Below are 13,619 nucleotides of genomic sequence, written 5' to 3'. Positions count from 1 at the left end.
GGAGAGAGAGTTGGGAGGGAGAGGTTTGGGAGAGAGTTTGGGAGAGAGGTTGGGAGAGAGTTTGGGAGAGAGAGAGAGAGAGAGAGAGAGAGAGAGAGAGAGAGAGGAACAGGGACAGAGAGAGGAGAACAGGCAGAACCTGGTATGTAAGTGGGTTGAGCAAACGAAAGTAATGATCATTTCAGACTCTGCTTCTGTTGAGACAGAGATAAAAGGTAAGACGATGATTGTAATGTGTATTCATAAAGGTGATGATAGTGTTGTGTGTATTCATATAGTTGATGATATTGTTATGTGTATTCATATAGTTGATGATGTTATGTGTATTCATATAGTTGATGATATATTTTTGTTGGACAGTGTTATAATAGGCCTAATCTCATTAAAATGTATTTGATGTAAATTAGATGCAGGGGTTGAATTCGTTCAGTGCCCACCTGTGTTCTCCAGGGTGATCTCCTACTGATCACCCTGGGGAACACAGGTGGCCTACAGGTTTGTCTTCTCAAAACAAGCTAAAAACACAACAAGCAACAAACAATCATTTTCTCTTTCTAATCTACTGTTAACTCTTTTCAGTCAGGAAGGTATTTTGTGTGAAAGAGAGACAATTAAATATTGTGGAAAGACTAACAGCAACTTACACTTCCTCAAAACCGGTTGTGTGTGTTCATTGGAGCTCACTGCAGCAAAACGTTTGGCAACGGAAACCGTTTGTGTCACGTTGTACAGAGTTTAGAGCAAACCGTTGATACAACATTGCAAAACTATTGGCTGTGGAGTAAACTAGTGAATACAACCCAGGTAGTAGCCTTTAACTCGGTTGTTGATGCCTGGATGATGCTGAAACCTGAACATAGCTTGAGGGGTATACTATTATGCAAGCTAGTGTGTTTGCCTTTCACTCCACCAACCCGGGTTCACTTGCTACACGGGTGTCAGAAGTGGTATGGTGGCTGTGAGACCATCAGAATGACTGGACATGTGAGGGGCCAGAGTAGTTGAAGCATAGGGATGTGCCTTCTTGTTCAGAGGGGGCAGTGTGAGCCATGTTACAATTCCCACCAGGTGAGAGAGAGAGAAAAAACTGGCTGCACCAGTGGCCGTCAAAAGTTACGTGATTTCCTCACATCTCTCTCTCCCAAAACACCATGCAGAAAGAACATTTAGAAAGTGGGTCGTTGAGGCTTGTTTCCCAAAACACCATGCAGACAGAACATTTAGAAAGTGGGTCGTTGAAGCTTGTTTCCCAAAACACCATGCAGAGAGAACATTTAGAAAGTGAGTCGTTGAGGCTTGTTTCCCAAAACACCATGCAGAGAGAACATTTAGAAAGTGAGTCGTTGAGGCTTGTGTCGATACTGATAGGATGTAAGAAAGCCAACGCTGCTCTCTCATCATTTGTCATAAATTCTCACTAACAGGGATGTAAACAAATATGTGCATATAATGTGAGACAAGTAATATTTTTAGCGTATGGAACATTTCTGGGATCTTTTATTTTAGCTCATGAAACATGGGACCAACACTTTACATGTTGAGTTTATATTTTTGTTCAGTGTCGATATTTCACCTTCATAGTAGGTGGACTGATAGCTCAGGGCGCAGAGCCACATGGCAGAGGAAGCTCTCCTGAAATCATAGTACACTTGTATTCAATCTTGAGACAGCATATTTAGAATTGTTTTCCTTTTTCTCAAACAGTGATTGTAATTGAATGGCTCTTGTAGTTATTGGTAATTATCAAATTATGGATCTTAATACTTCTTATGGCTGGAACGGGATCGATATGACAACAGCCAGTGAAAGTGCAGGGCGCCAAATTCAAACAACAGAAATCTCATAATTAAAATTCCTCAAACATACAAGTATAAACTTGTTGTTAATCATACCACAGTGTCCGATTTCAAATACGCTTTACGACGAAAGCATACCAAACGATTATGTTAAGTCAGTACCTAGTCACAGAAAAACACAGCCAATTTTCCAGTCAAAGACAGGAGTCAAAAAAAGCAGAAATAGAGATAAAATGAATCACTAACCTTTGATGATCTTCATCAGATGACACTCATAGGACTTCATGTTACACAATACATGTATGTTTTGTTCGATAAAGTTTAAAGTCTCAGTTTACGAAAAGTCAAAAAGTTCCATTACCATGCGTAGAAACATGTCAAACGATGTATAGAATCAATCTTTAGGATGTTTTTAACATAAATCTTCAATAATGTTCCAACCGGAGATTCTCTTTGTCTTTAAAAATCAAAAGGAATGCACCTACCCCTCACGGGAGCGTGCTTGACCAGCTCATGGCAGACCCCTGACTCAATCAGCTCTTATTCTCTCCCCATCCACAGTAGAAGCCTCAAACAAGGTTCTATAGACTGTTGACATCTAGTGGAAGCATTAGGAAGTGCAATATGACCTCATAAACATACAATGACTTGAAAACCTACAAACCTCAGATTTCCCACTTCCTGGTTGGATTTTTCTCAGATTTTTGCCTGCCATATGAATTCTGTTATACTCACAGACATCATTCAAACAGTTTTATAAACTTCAGAGTGTACTAATAATATGTATATCTTAGCTTCTGGGCCTGAGCAGCAGGCAGTTTACCCTGGGCACCTTATTCATCCGAGCTACTCAATACTGCCACCCAGCCATAAAAAGTTAATTGTTTTGTTGATATTTAAAAGTGAGTTGAAAAAGTTTAATTCAAACGCGAAGCAAAGTTGACAAGCTGTTACCACATGATAAATTATATACAAAGCTTGGTTTGATCCCTCAGTCCGTGGACCCCACTGTTGCTTCCAAAACATCAGCCTCCGCCGGACACTACTTACAGTCTTATTCTAGATATTCTCCTCTATTTCCTCTGCTGGACACTACTTACAGTCTTATTCTAGATATTCTCCTCTATTTCCTCTGCGGGACACTACTTACAGTCTTATTCTAGATATTCTTCTCCATTTCCTCTGCGGGACACTACTTACAGTCTTATTCTAGATATTCTCCTCTATTTCCTCTGCTGGACACTACTTACAGTCTTATTCTAGATATTCTCCTCTATTTCCTCTGCCGGACACTACTTACAGTCTTATTCTAGATATTCTCCTCCATTTCCTCTGCTGGACACTACTTACAGTCTTATTCTAGATATTCTCCTCTATTTCCTCTGCTGGACACTACTTACAGTCTTATTCTAGATATTCTCCTCTATTTCCTCTGCTGGACACTACTTACAGTCTTATTCTAGATATTCTCCTCTATTTCCTCTGCTGGACACTACTTACAGTCTTATTCTAGATATTCTCCTCTATTTCCTCTGCTGGACACTACTTACAGTCTTATTCTAGATATTCTTCTCCATTTCCTCTGCTGGACACTACTTACAGTCTTATTCTAGATATTCTCCTCCATTTCCTCTGCTGGACACTACTTACAGTCTTATTCTAGATATTCTTCTCCATTTCCTCTGCTGGACACTACTTACAGTCTTATTCTAGATATTCTCCTCCATTTCCTCTGCTGGACACTACTGGACACACCCAGGAGTGTCTTTGAGAAACCTTCCTAAAACCCCACCTGTTTCTTCTAGGCTGTTGTTGGTGACTCTTTGATTTATTTATTGTTGGGGAATGTAGCAATATTCATATGATCACATTAAATCACCTGACTGTTTGGATGTTTCTGTTAGTAAATATTTTTGGAATTTTATGAATGAAAGAGAACAATTTACAATCAATAATTTATTGTCACTGTGTTAACCTCAACCAACATTCTCTGTTTAGGGGTCAGAGCTCTAAAATGAGTCTCTCTGGGGAGAGAGAGGAGGGGGGCCCTGCCTCTGAAATGGGTCTCTCTGGGGAGAGAGAGGAGGGGGGCCCTGCCTCTGAAATGGGTCTCTCTGGGGAACATGACACCAAAGCTAAGAGGTGAGATAAACATTTTCTTTAAGAATATATGAAGGCTTTATTTCCAAAACTATATATCGCATAAAATAATTACATTTTTTTTCATCAGAAATTATTGTTTATGGGTGGGTAGCTTCAATATTACCTTTCTTAGTGTGTATAAAACATTTTCATCAGGGCAAATTCATTCTGACATTTTAAAATGGACATTATGAACTTTAGAAGACTTTTTAAACCTTAGATAAATTACAAGTTTGCATTTCCTGCTGTGCAGGAAAATTCCTGCAATTACAGGATGATCAAATTAAGATACACCAACCGTACACTAACTCTCCTGGTCTGGTTTCCGATAGCGATGGAATTTAGGCTTACGAGGAGTGTTTTAAAGAAGCATCTTCCCTACAACGGCCGAAGACATAACATGCAGTTTCCTAAAACACCACGCAGAGAGAACTGTTGCTGAGTGCATCTTGGAGCATGTGTCGATACTGAAAGAAAGGAAAAGAAAAGGAGCGCTGCTCTCAGATCTGAGTATCTGCTCAGATCTGCTCTCAGATCAGATTCTCCATTCAAATCTTTCCTTAACATTTATATTTAGCAGATTTTTAAAATCTTAGTGATACTATTTTTGGACATCCCCAAAGTGGAATAGTTTACCTATTTACCTAGTTGGCTTGTTGTTGTGAAATATTCCTCTTCAGGCATATTCAAGTTGCGAGAACCATAAGACGGAAGAATGTATTCTGACAGGCAGACTGGAAGCACGTCATTTGAACGGTGCTCTCAGCATATCAAATAGCTGAATTTTAATTTACGGTTGTCAGTGAAATCTAAAAAAGGCCTATCGCAATATTTCAGAATAGTCTACAATCACTGCTGAACACAAAAAAGAGGAGACATCGAAACAACTAACCTGTCTTTAGGTAATCAAAATCCTCAACTCGCAATAGGCTATTGAGTGAATAGTGCTGTCTTTATAATCACTATATAGCAGAGAGGATCAGCCCCAGTGAGTGCTGTCTTTATCATCACTATATAGCAGAGAACATCAGCCCCAGTGAGTGCTGTCTTTATCATCACTATATATCACAGAACATCAGCCCCAGTGAGTGCTGTCTTTATCATCACTATATAGCAGAGAACATCAGCCCCAGTGAGTGCTGTCTTTATCATCACTATATAGCAGAGAACATCAGCCCCAGTGAGTGCTGTCTTTATCATCACTATATAGCAGAGAACATCAGCCCCAGTGAGTGCTGTCTTTATCATCACTATATAGCACAGAACATCAGCCCCAGTGAGTGCTGTCTTTATAATCACTATATAGCAGAGAACATCAGCCCCAGTGAGTGCTGTCTTTATCATCACTATATAGCAGAGAACATCAGCCCCAGTGAGTGCTGTCTTTATCATCACTATATAGCACAGAACATCAGCCCCAGTGAGTGCTGTCTTTATCATCACTATATAGCACAGAACATCAGCCCCAGTGAGTGCTGTCTTTATCATCACTATATAGCACAGAACATCAGCCCCAGTGAGTGCTGTCTTTATCATCACTATATAGCACAGAACATCAGCCCCAGTGAGTGCTGTCTTTATCATCACTATATAGCAGAGAACATCAGCCCCAGTGAGTGCTGTCTTTATAATCACTATATAGCAGAGAACATCAGCCCCAGTGAGTGCTGTCTTTATCATCACTATATAGCACAGAACATCAGCCCCAGTGAGTGCTGTCTTTATAATCACTATATAGCAGAGAACATCAGCCCCAGTGAGTGCTGTCTTTATCATCACTATATAGCAGAGAACATCAGCCCCAGTGAGTGCTGTCTTTATAATCACTATATAGCAGAGAACATCAGCCCCAGTGAGTGCTGTCTTTATCATCACTATATAGCAGAGAACATCAGCCCCAGTGAGTGCTGTCTTTATAATCACTATATAGCAGAGAACATCAGCCCCAGTGAGTGCTGTCTTTATCATCACTATATAGCAGAGAACATCAGCCCCAGTGAGTGCTGTCTTTATCATCACTATATAGCAGAGAACATCAGCCCCAGTGAGTGCTGTCTTTATCATCACTATATAGCACAGAACATCAGCCCCAGTGAGTGCTGTCTTTATAATCACTATATAGCAGAGAACATCAGCCCCAGTGAGTGCTGTCTTTATCATCACTATATATCAGAGAACATCAGCCCCAGTGAGTGCTGTCTTTATAATCACTATATAGCACAGAACATCAGCTCCAGTGAGTGCTGTCTTTATCATCACTATATAGCAGAGAACATCAGCCCCAGTGAGTGCTGTCTCTATCATCACTATATAGCACAGAACATCAGCCCCAGTGAGTGCTGTCTTTATAATCACTATATAGCAGAGAACATCAGCCCCAGTGAGTGCTGTCTTTATCATCACTATATATCAGAGAACATCAGCCACAGTGAGTGCTGTCTTTATAATCACTATATAGCACAGAACATCAGCCCCAGTGAGTGCTGTCTTTATCATCACTATATATCACAGAACATCAGCCCCAGTGAGTGCTGTCTTTATCATCACTATATATCACAGAACATCAGCCCCAGTGAGTGCTGTCTTTATCATCACTATATATCACAGAACATCAACCCCAGTGAGTGCTGTCTCTATCATCACTATATAGCACAGAACATCAGCCCCAGTGAGTGCTGTCTTTATAATCACTATATAGCAGAGAACATCAGCCCCAGTGAGTGCTGTCTTTATCATCACTATATAGCAGAACATCAGCCCCAGTGAGTGCTGTCTTTATCATCACTATATAGCACAGAACATCAGCCCCAGTGAGTGCTGTCTTTATCATCACTATATAGCAGAGAACATCAGCCCCAGTGAGTGCTGTCTTTATCATCACTATATAGCAGACAACATCAACCCCAGTGAGTGCTGTCTTTATCATCACTATATAGCAGAGAACATCAGCCCCAGTGAGTGCTGTCTTTATCATCACTATATAGCAGAGAACATCAGCCCCAGTGAGTGCTGTCTTTATCATCACTATATAGCAGAGAACATCAGCCCCAGTGAGTGCTGTCTTTATCATCACTGTATAGCAGAGAACATCAGCCCCAGTGAGTGCTGTCTTTATCATCACTATATAGCAGAGAACATCAGCCCCAGTGAGTGCTGTCTTTATCATCACTATATAGCAGAGAACATCAGCCCCAGTGAGTGCTGTCTTTATCATCACTATATAGCAGAGAACATCAGCCCCAGTGAGTGCTGTCTTTATCATCACTATATAGCAGAGAGGATCAGCCCCAGTGAGTGCTGTCTTTATCATCACTATATAGCAGAGAACATCAGCCCCAGTGAGTGCTGTCTTTATCATCACTATATAGCAGAGAACATCAGCCCCAGTGAGTGCTGTCTTTATCATCACTATATAGCAGAGAACATCAGCCCCAGTGAGTGCTGTCTTTATCATCACTATATAGCAGAGAACATCAGCCCCAGTGAGTGCTGTCTTTATAATCACTATATAGCAGAGAACATCAGCCCCAGTGAGTGCTGTCTTTATCATCACTATATAGCAGAGAACATCAGCCCCAGTGAGTGCTGTCTTTATAATCACTATATAGCAGAGAACATCAGCCCCAGTGAGTGCTGTCTTTATCATCACTATATAGCAGTGAACATCAGCCCCAGTGAGTGCTGTCTTTATAATCACTATATAGCAGAGAACATCAGCCCCAGTGAGTGCTGTCTCTATCATCACTATATAGCACAGAACATCAGCCCCAGTGAGTGCTGTCTTTATAATCACTATATAGCAGAGAACATCAGCCCCAGTGAGTGCTGTCTTTATCATCACTATATATCAGAGAACATCAGCCACAGTGAGTGCTGTCTTTATAATCACTATATAGCAGAGAACATCAGCCCCAGTGAGTGCTGTCTTTATCATCACTATATAGCAGAGAACATCAGCCCCAGTGAGTGCTGTCTCTATCATCACTATATAGCACAGAACATCAGCCCCAGTGAGTGCTGTCTTTATAATCACTATATAGCAGAGAACATCAGCCCCAGTGAGTGCTGTCTTTATCATCACTATATATCAGAGAACATCAGCCACAGTGAGTGCTGTCTTTATAATCACTATATAGCACAGAACATCAGCCCCAGTGAGTGCTGTCTTTATCATCACTATATATCACAGAACATCAGCCCCAGTGAGTGCTGTCTTTATCATCACTATATATCACAGAACATCAGCCCCAGTGAGTGCTGTCTTTATCATCACTATATAGCACAGAACATCAGCCCCAGTGAGTGCTGTCTTTATCATCACTATATAGCACAGAACATCAGCCCCAGTGAGTGCTGTCTTTATAATCACTATATAGCAGAGAACATCAGCCCCAGTGAGTGCTGTCTTTATCATCACTATATAGCAGAGAACATCAGCCCCAGTGAGTGCTGTCTTTATCATCACTATATAGCACAGAACATCAGCCCCAGTGAGTGCTGTCTTTATCATCACTATATAGCAGAGAACATCAGCCCCAGTGAGTGCTGTCTTTATCATCACTATATAGGAGAAACATCAACCCCAGTGAGTGCTGTCTTTATCATCACTATATAGCAGAGAACATCAGCCCCAGTGAGTGCTGTCTTTATGATCACTATATAGCAGAGAACATCAGCCCCAGTGAGTGCTGTCTTTATCATCACTATATAGCAGAGAACATCAGCCCCAGTGAGTGCTGTCTTTATCATCACTATATAGCAGAGAACATCAGCCCCAGTGAGTGCTGTCTTTATCATCACTATATAGCAGAGAACATCAGCCCCAGTGAGTGCTGTCTCTATCATCACTATATAGCACAGAACATCAGCCCCAGTGAGTGCTGTCTTTATAATCACTATATAGCAGAGAACATCAGCCCCAGTGAGTGCTGTCTTTATCATCACTATATAGCAGAGAACATCAGCCCCAGTGAGTGCTGTCTTTATCATCACTATATAGCAGAGAACATCAGCCCCAGTGAGTGCTGTCTTTATTAATGGGGTAGTCCTGCTCCTGGAAAGTTTTTTGTCTGACAATTTCCTCCAATATGTCTCTCTGCTTTTCATAGGCCTTGATTAGGTGGTTGCACTACAAGACATAATCGTTTTTAATTATCTTTGTTTGTCAGTCAGCAGTAGTAGCTGCTACCCTGTCATTGCTGTGGTATTAAAGATGATGCTATTATCTCCAGTCATGGAGAGTAAGGTGTCATAGAATTGCATGTAATATGTTCATAAAAGGCCACATTTTCATCAGATATTTTCATATCCTCCAAAAAAATGTCCACCTAGCTGGGCTGAGATCTGGATGTGTGCAATGAAAGGAGAAGAAAAGCAGGTATTTTATGTGAACAGTGACTAAGTTATATTATTAACCTGACTAATTACTTGCCTAGTTAAATAAAGGTTACCATTCAATTAAATACAGTTGAATGTGGTTGGAACTCTCAAACTGTTTCCATCAAAGAGAAAACCAACACGAAAGTTGGATCAACACATTTACATTTCAAGATACTGCATTTTGCTTTTGCATTACCCATATCGCTGTTTAAGGTCAAACAAAGGCAGAGTGCAGTAATCATTTTTTAGGGGTTTTTAGGGGTCATAGGTCATTGGTCGTGGTTGATATGCATGGAGAGCAAAAAAAACAAAAAAACATTTTTCTTAGATTCACTGTTAGTGTAGCTGCTCTTTGCCTTAATCTGCCTCCTGTCCCTCTTATCGCCATGGGTACACTTTCCTGAAAACAATGACACCATACTTTGCTTAAACCTGTTCTGCCAGTTCATGTCCTTAAAAACTAGAATGTTCCACTGTGGTTAACCAAAAAGATGACAAGATAGTTCACACATCATTTAGGGTTACTATCAAACAGATATGTCACATTTCTGGATCGTCCATAATGTGGTTCCTGCTTGTAAGCAGGCCTCATTTACAGGAATCCTTTCCTCTAACTATAAATCACATGATTTCATGAGAAACATTTTCTACAGTGAGAGGGTAATGCAAGTCAATGTGTCTTTGGATGAATGTCAACAAGATGTATAACCAGCATTGTTCAAATTCAAGCTGACCATACCAGTTCACACCGTGTAAGAAGACAGTGTTCAAATAGTCCATGAAGAGGAATTAGGATTATGTGCACAGCTATTCTGCCGTAAAATTGCAAACTGCCGCTACACATTTGGTCAAAGATGGGTTAAGACCAAAATCAGGCTTTCTAGTAGTATCTGTTATATCTAGTGACAGAGTATCCTAGTTCAATTATCTTCCGTTTCAGAGACAGTGGAGTGTCAAATGTGAAGTAACTTCAAAATCCCAGTAAAAACTACCACCTAGGTGATGGAGGAGAAGGAGAGGGGGGATAAATCTGTTACATATAGGTGATGGAGGAGAAGGAGAGGGGGATATATCTGTTACATATAGGTGATGGAGGAGAAGGAGAGGGGGATATATCTGTTACATATAGGTGATGGAGGAGAAGGAGAGGGGGATATATCTGTTACATATAGGTGATGGAGGAGAAGGAGAGGGGATATATCTGTTACATATAGGTGATGGAGGAGAAGGAGAGGGGATATATCTGTTACATATAGGTGATGGAGGAGAGGGGATATATCTGTTACATATAGGTGATGGAGGAGAAGGAGAGGGGATATATCTGTTACATATAGGTGATGGAGGAGAAGGAGGGGGATATATCTGTTACATATAGGTGATGGAGGAGAAGGAGAGGGGATATATCTGTTACATATAGGTGATGGAGGAGAAGGAGAGGGGGATATATCTGTTACATATAGGTGATGGAGGAGAGGGGGATATATCTGTTACATATAGGTGATGGAGGAGAAGGAGAGGGGGATATATCTGTTACATATAGGTGATGAAGGAGAGGGGGATATATCTGTTACATATAGGTGATGGAGGAGAAGGAGAGGGGGATATATCTGTTACATATAGGTGATGGAGGAGAAGGAGAGGGGGATATATCTGTTACATATAGGTGATGGAGGAGAAGGAGAGGGGGATATATCTGTTACATATAGGTGATGGAGGAGAAGGAGAGGGGGATATATCTGTTACATATAGGTGATGGAGGAGAAGGAGAGGGGGATATATCTGTTACATATAGGTGATGGAGGAGAAGGAGAGGGGGATATATCTGTTACATATAGGTGATGAAGGAGAAGGAGGATATATCTGTTACATATAGGTGATGGAGGAGAAGGAGAGGGGGATATATCTGTTACATATAGGTGATGGAGGAGAAGGAGAGGGGGATATATCTGTTACATATAGGTGATGGAGGAGAAGGAGAGGGGATATATCTGTTACATATAGGTGATGGAGGAGAAGGAGAGGGGGATATATCTGTTACATATAGGTGATGAAGGAGAGGAGGATATATCTGTTACATATAGGTGATGGAGGAGAAGGAGAGGGGATATATCTGTTACATATAGGTGATGAAGGAGAAGGGGGATATATCTGTTACATATAGGTGATGGAGGAGAAGGAGAGGGGATATATCTGTTACATATAGGTGATGAAGGAGAAGGAGGATATATCTGTTACATATAGGTGATGGAGGAGAAGGAGAGGGGGATATATCTGTTACATATAGGTGATGGAGGAGAAGGAGAGGGGATATATCTGTTACATATAGGTGATGGAGGAGAAGGAGAGGGGGATATATCTGTTACATATAGGTGATGGAGGAGAAGGAGAGGGGATATATCTGTTACATATAGGTGATGGAGGAGAGAAGGAGAGGGGATATATCTGTTACATATAGGTGATGGAGGAGAAGGAGAGGGGATATATCTGTTACATATAGGTGATGGAGGAGAAGGAGAGGGGGATATATCTGTTACATATAGGTGATGAAGGAGAGGGGGATATATCTGTTACATATAGGTGATGGAGGAGAAGGAGAGGGGGATATATCTGTTACATATAGGTGATGGAGAGGGAAGGAGAGGGGGATATATCTGTTACATATAGGTGATGGAGGAGAAGGAGAGGGGGATATATCTGTTACATATAGGTGATGAAGGAGAGGGGGATATATCTGTTACATATAGGTGATGGAGGAGAAGGAGAGGGGGATATATCTGTTACATATAGGTGATGGAGGAGAAGGAGAGGGGGATATATCTGTTACATATAGGTGATGGAGGAGAAGGAGAGGGGGGATATATCTGTTACATATAGGTGATGGAGGAGAAGGAGAGGGGATATATCTGTTACATATAGGTGATGGAGGAGAAGGAGAGGGGGATATATCTGTTACATATAGGTGATGGAGGAGAAGGAGAGGGGATATATCTGTTACATATAGGTGATGGAGGAGAAGGAGAGGGGATATATCTGTTACATATAGGTGATGGAGGAGAAGGAGAGGGGGATATATCTGTTACATATAGGTGATGGAGGAGAAGGAGAGGGGATATATCTGTTACATATAGGTGATGGAGGAGAATGAGAGGGGGATATCTGTTACATATAGGTGATGGAGGAGGAAGGAGAGGGGGATATATCTGTTACATATAGGTGATGGAGGAGAAGGAGAGGAGGATATATCTGTTACATATAGGTGATGGAGGAGAAGGAGAGGGGGGATATATCTGTTACATATAGGTGATGGAGGAGAAGGAGAGGAGGATATATCTGTTACATATAGGTGATGGAGGAGAAGGAGAGGGGGATATATCTGTTACATATAGGTGATGGAGGAGAAGGAGAGGAGGATATATCTGTTACATATAGGTGATGGAGGAGAAGGAGAGGAGGATATATCTGTTACATATAGGTGATGGAGGAGAAGGAGAGGGGGATATATCTGTTACATATAGGTGATGAAGGAGAAGGAGAGGGGGATATATCTGTTACATATAGGTGATGGAGGAGAAGGAGAGGGGGATATATCTGTTACATATAGGTGATGGAGGAGAAGGAGAGGGGGATATATCTGTTACATATAGGTGATGGAGGAGAAGGAGAGGGGGATATATCTGTTACATATAGGTGATGGAGGAGAGGGGGATATATCTGTTACATATAGGTGATGGAGGAGAAGGAGAGGGGATATATCTGTTACATATAGGTGATGGAGGAGAAGGAGAGGAGGATATATCTGTTACATATAGGTGATGGAGGAGAAGGAGAGGGGATATATCTGTTACATATAGGTGATGGAGGAGAAGGAGAGGGGGATATATCTGTTACATATAGGTGATGGAGGAGAAGGAGAGGGGATATATCTGTTACATATAGGTGATGGAGGAGAAGGAGAGGGGGATATATCTGTTACATATAGGTGATGGAGGAGAAGGAGAGGGGGATATATCTGTTACATATAGGTGATGGAGGAGAAGGAGAGGGGGATATATCTGTTACATATAGGTGATGGAGGAGAAGGAGAGGGGATATATCTGTTACATATAGGTGATGAAGGAGAGGGGATATATCTGTTACATATAGGTGATGAAGGAGAGGGGATATATCTGTTACATATAGGTGATGGAGGAGAAGGAGAGGGGATATATCTGTTACATATAGGTGATGGAGGAGAAGGAGAGGGGATATATCTGTTACATATAGGTGATGGAGGAGAAGGAGAGGGGATATATCTGTTACATA

The 13,619-nt window shown here is 41.2% G+C and overlaps 1 protein-coding gene across 1 annotated transcript in view; it reads left to right on the top strand.

The window, feature by feature from the left end:
* Positions 1-200: 200 nt before the first annotated feature.
* The window catches only part of LOC118380914 (NLR family CARD domain-containing protein 3-like), a 55,356-nt gene continuing 41,937 nt past the window's right edge, over positions 201-13,619 (top strand). Inside the window, exons 1-2 of the mRNA XM_052519926.1 lie at positions 201-215; positions 3,795-3,938. Of these exons, the coding sequence (XP_052375886.1) occupies positions 3,811-3,938 (128 nt within the window). The 5' untranslated portion in view covers positions 201-215; positions 3,795-3,810. The remainder of the gene's footprint in view (positions 216-3,794; positions 3,939-13,619) is intronic.

The sequence above is a fragment of the Oncorhynchus keta genome, chromosome 5 (assembly GCF_023373465.1).
Source record: "Oncorhynchus keta strain PuntledgeMale-10-30-2019 chromosome 5, Oket_V2, whole genome shotgun sequence".
NCBI lineage: Eukaryota > Metazoa > Chordata > Actinopteri > Salmoniformes > Salmonidae > Oncorhynchus > Oncorhynchus keta.
Note: the sequence above shows the minus strand (reverse complement) of the source record. Positions and strands in the feature narration are given on the sequence as shown.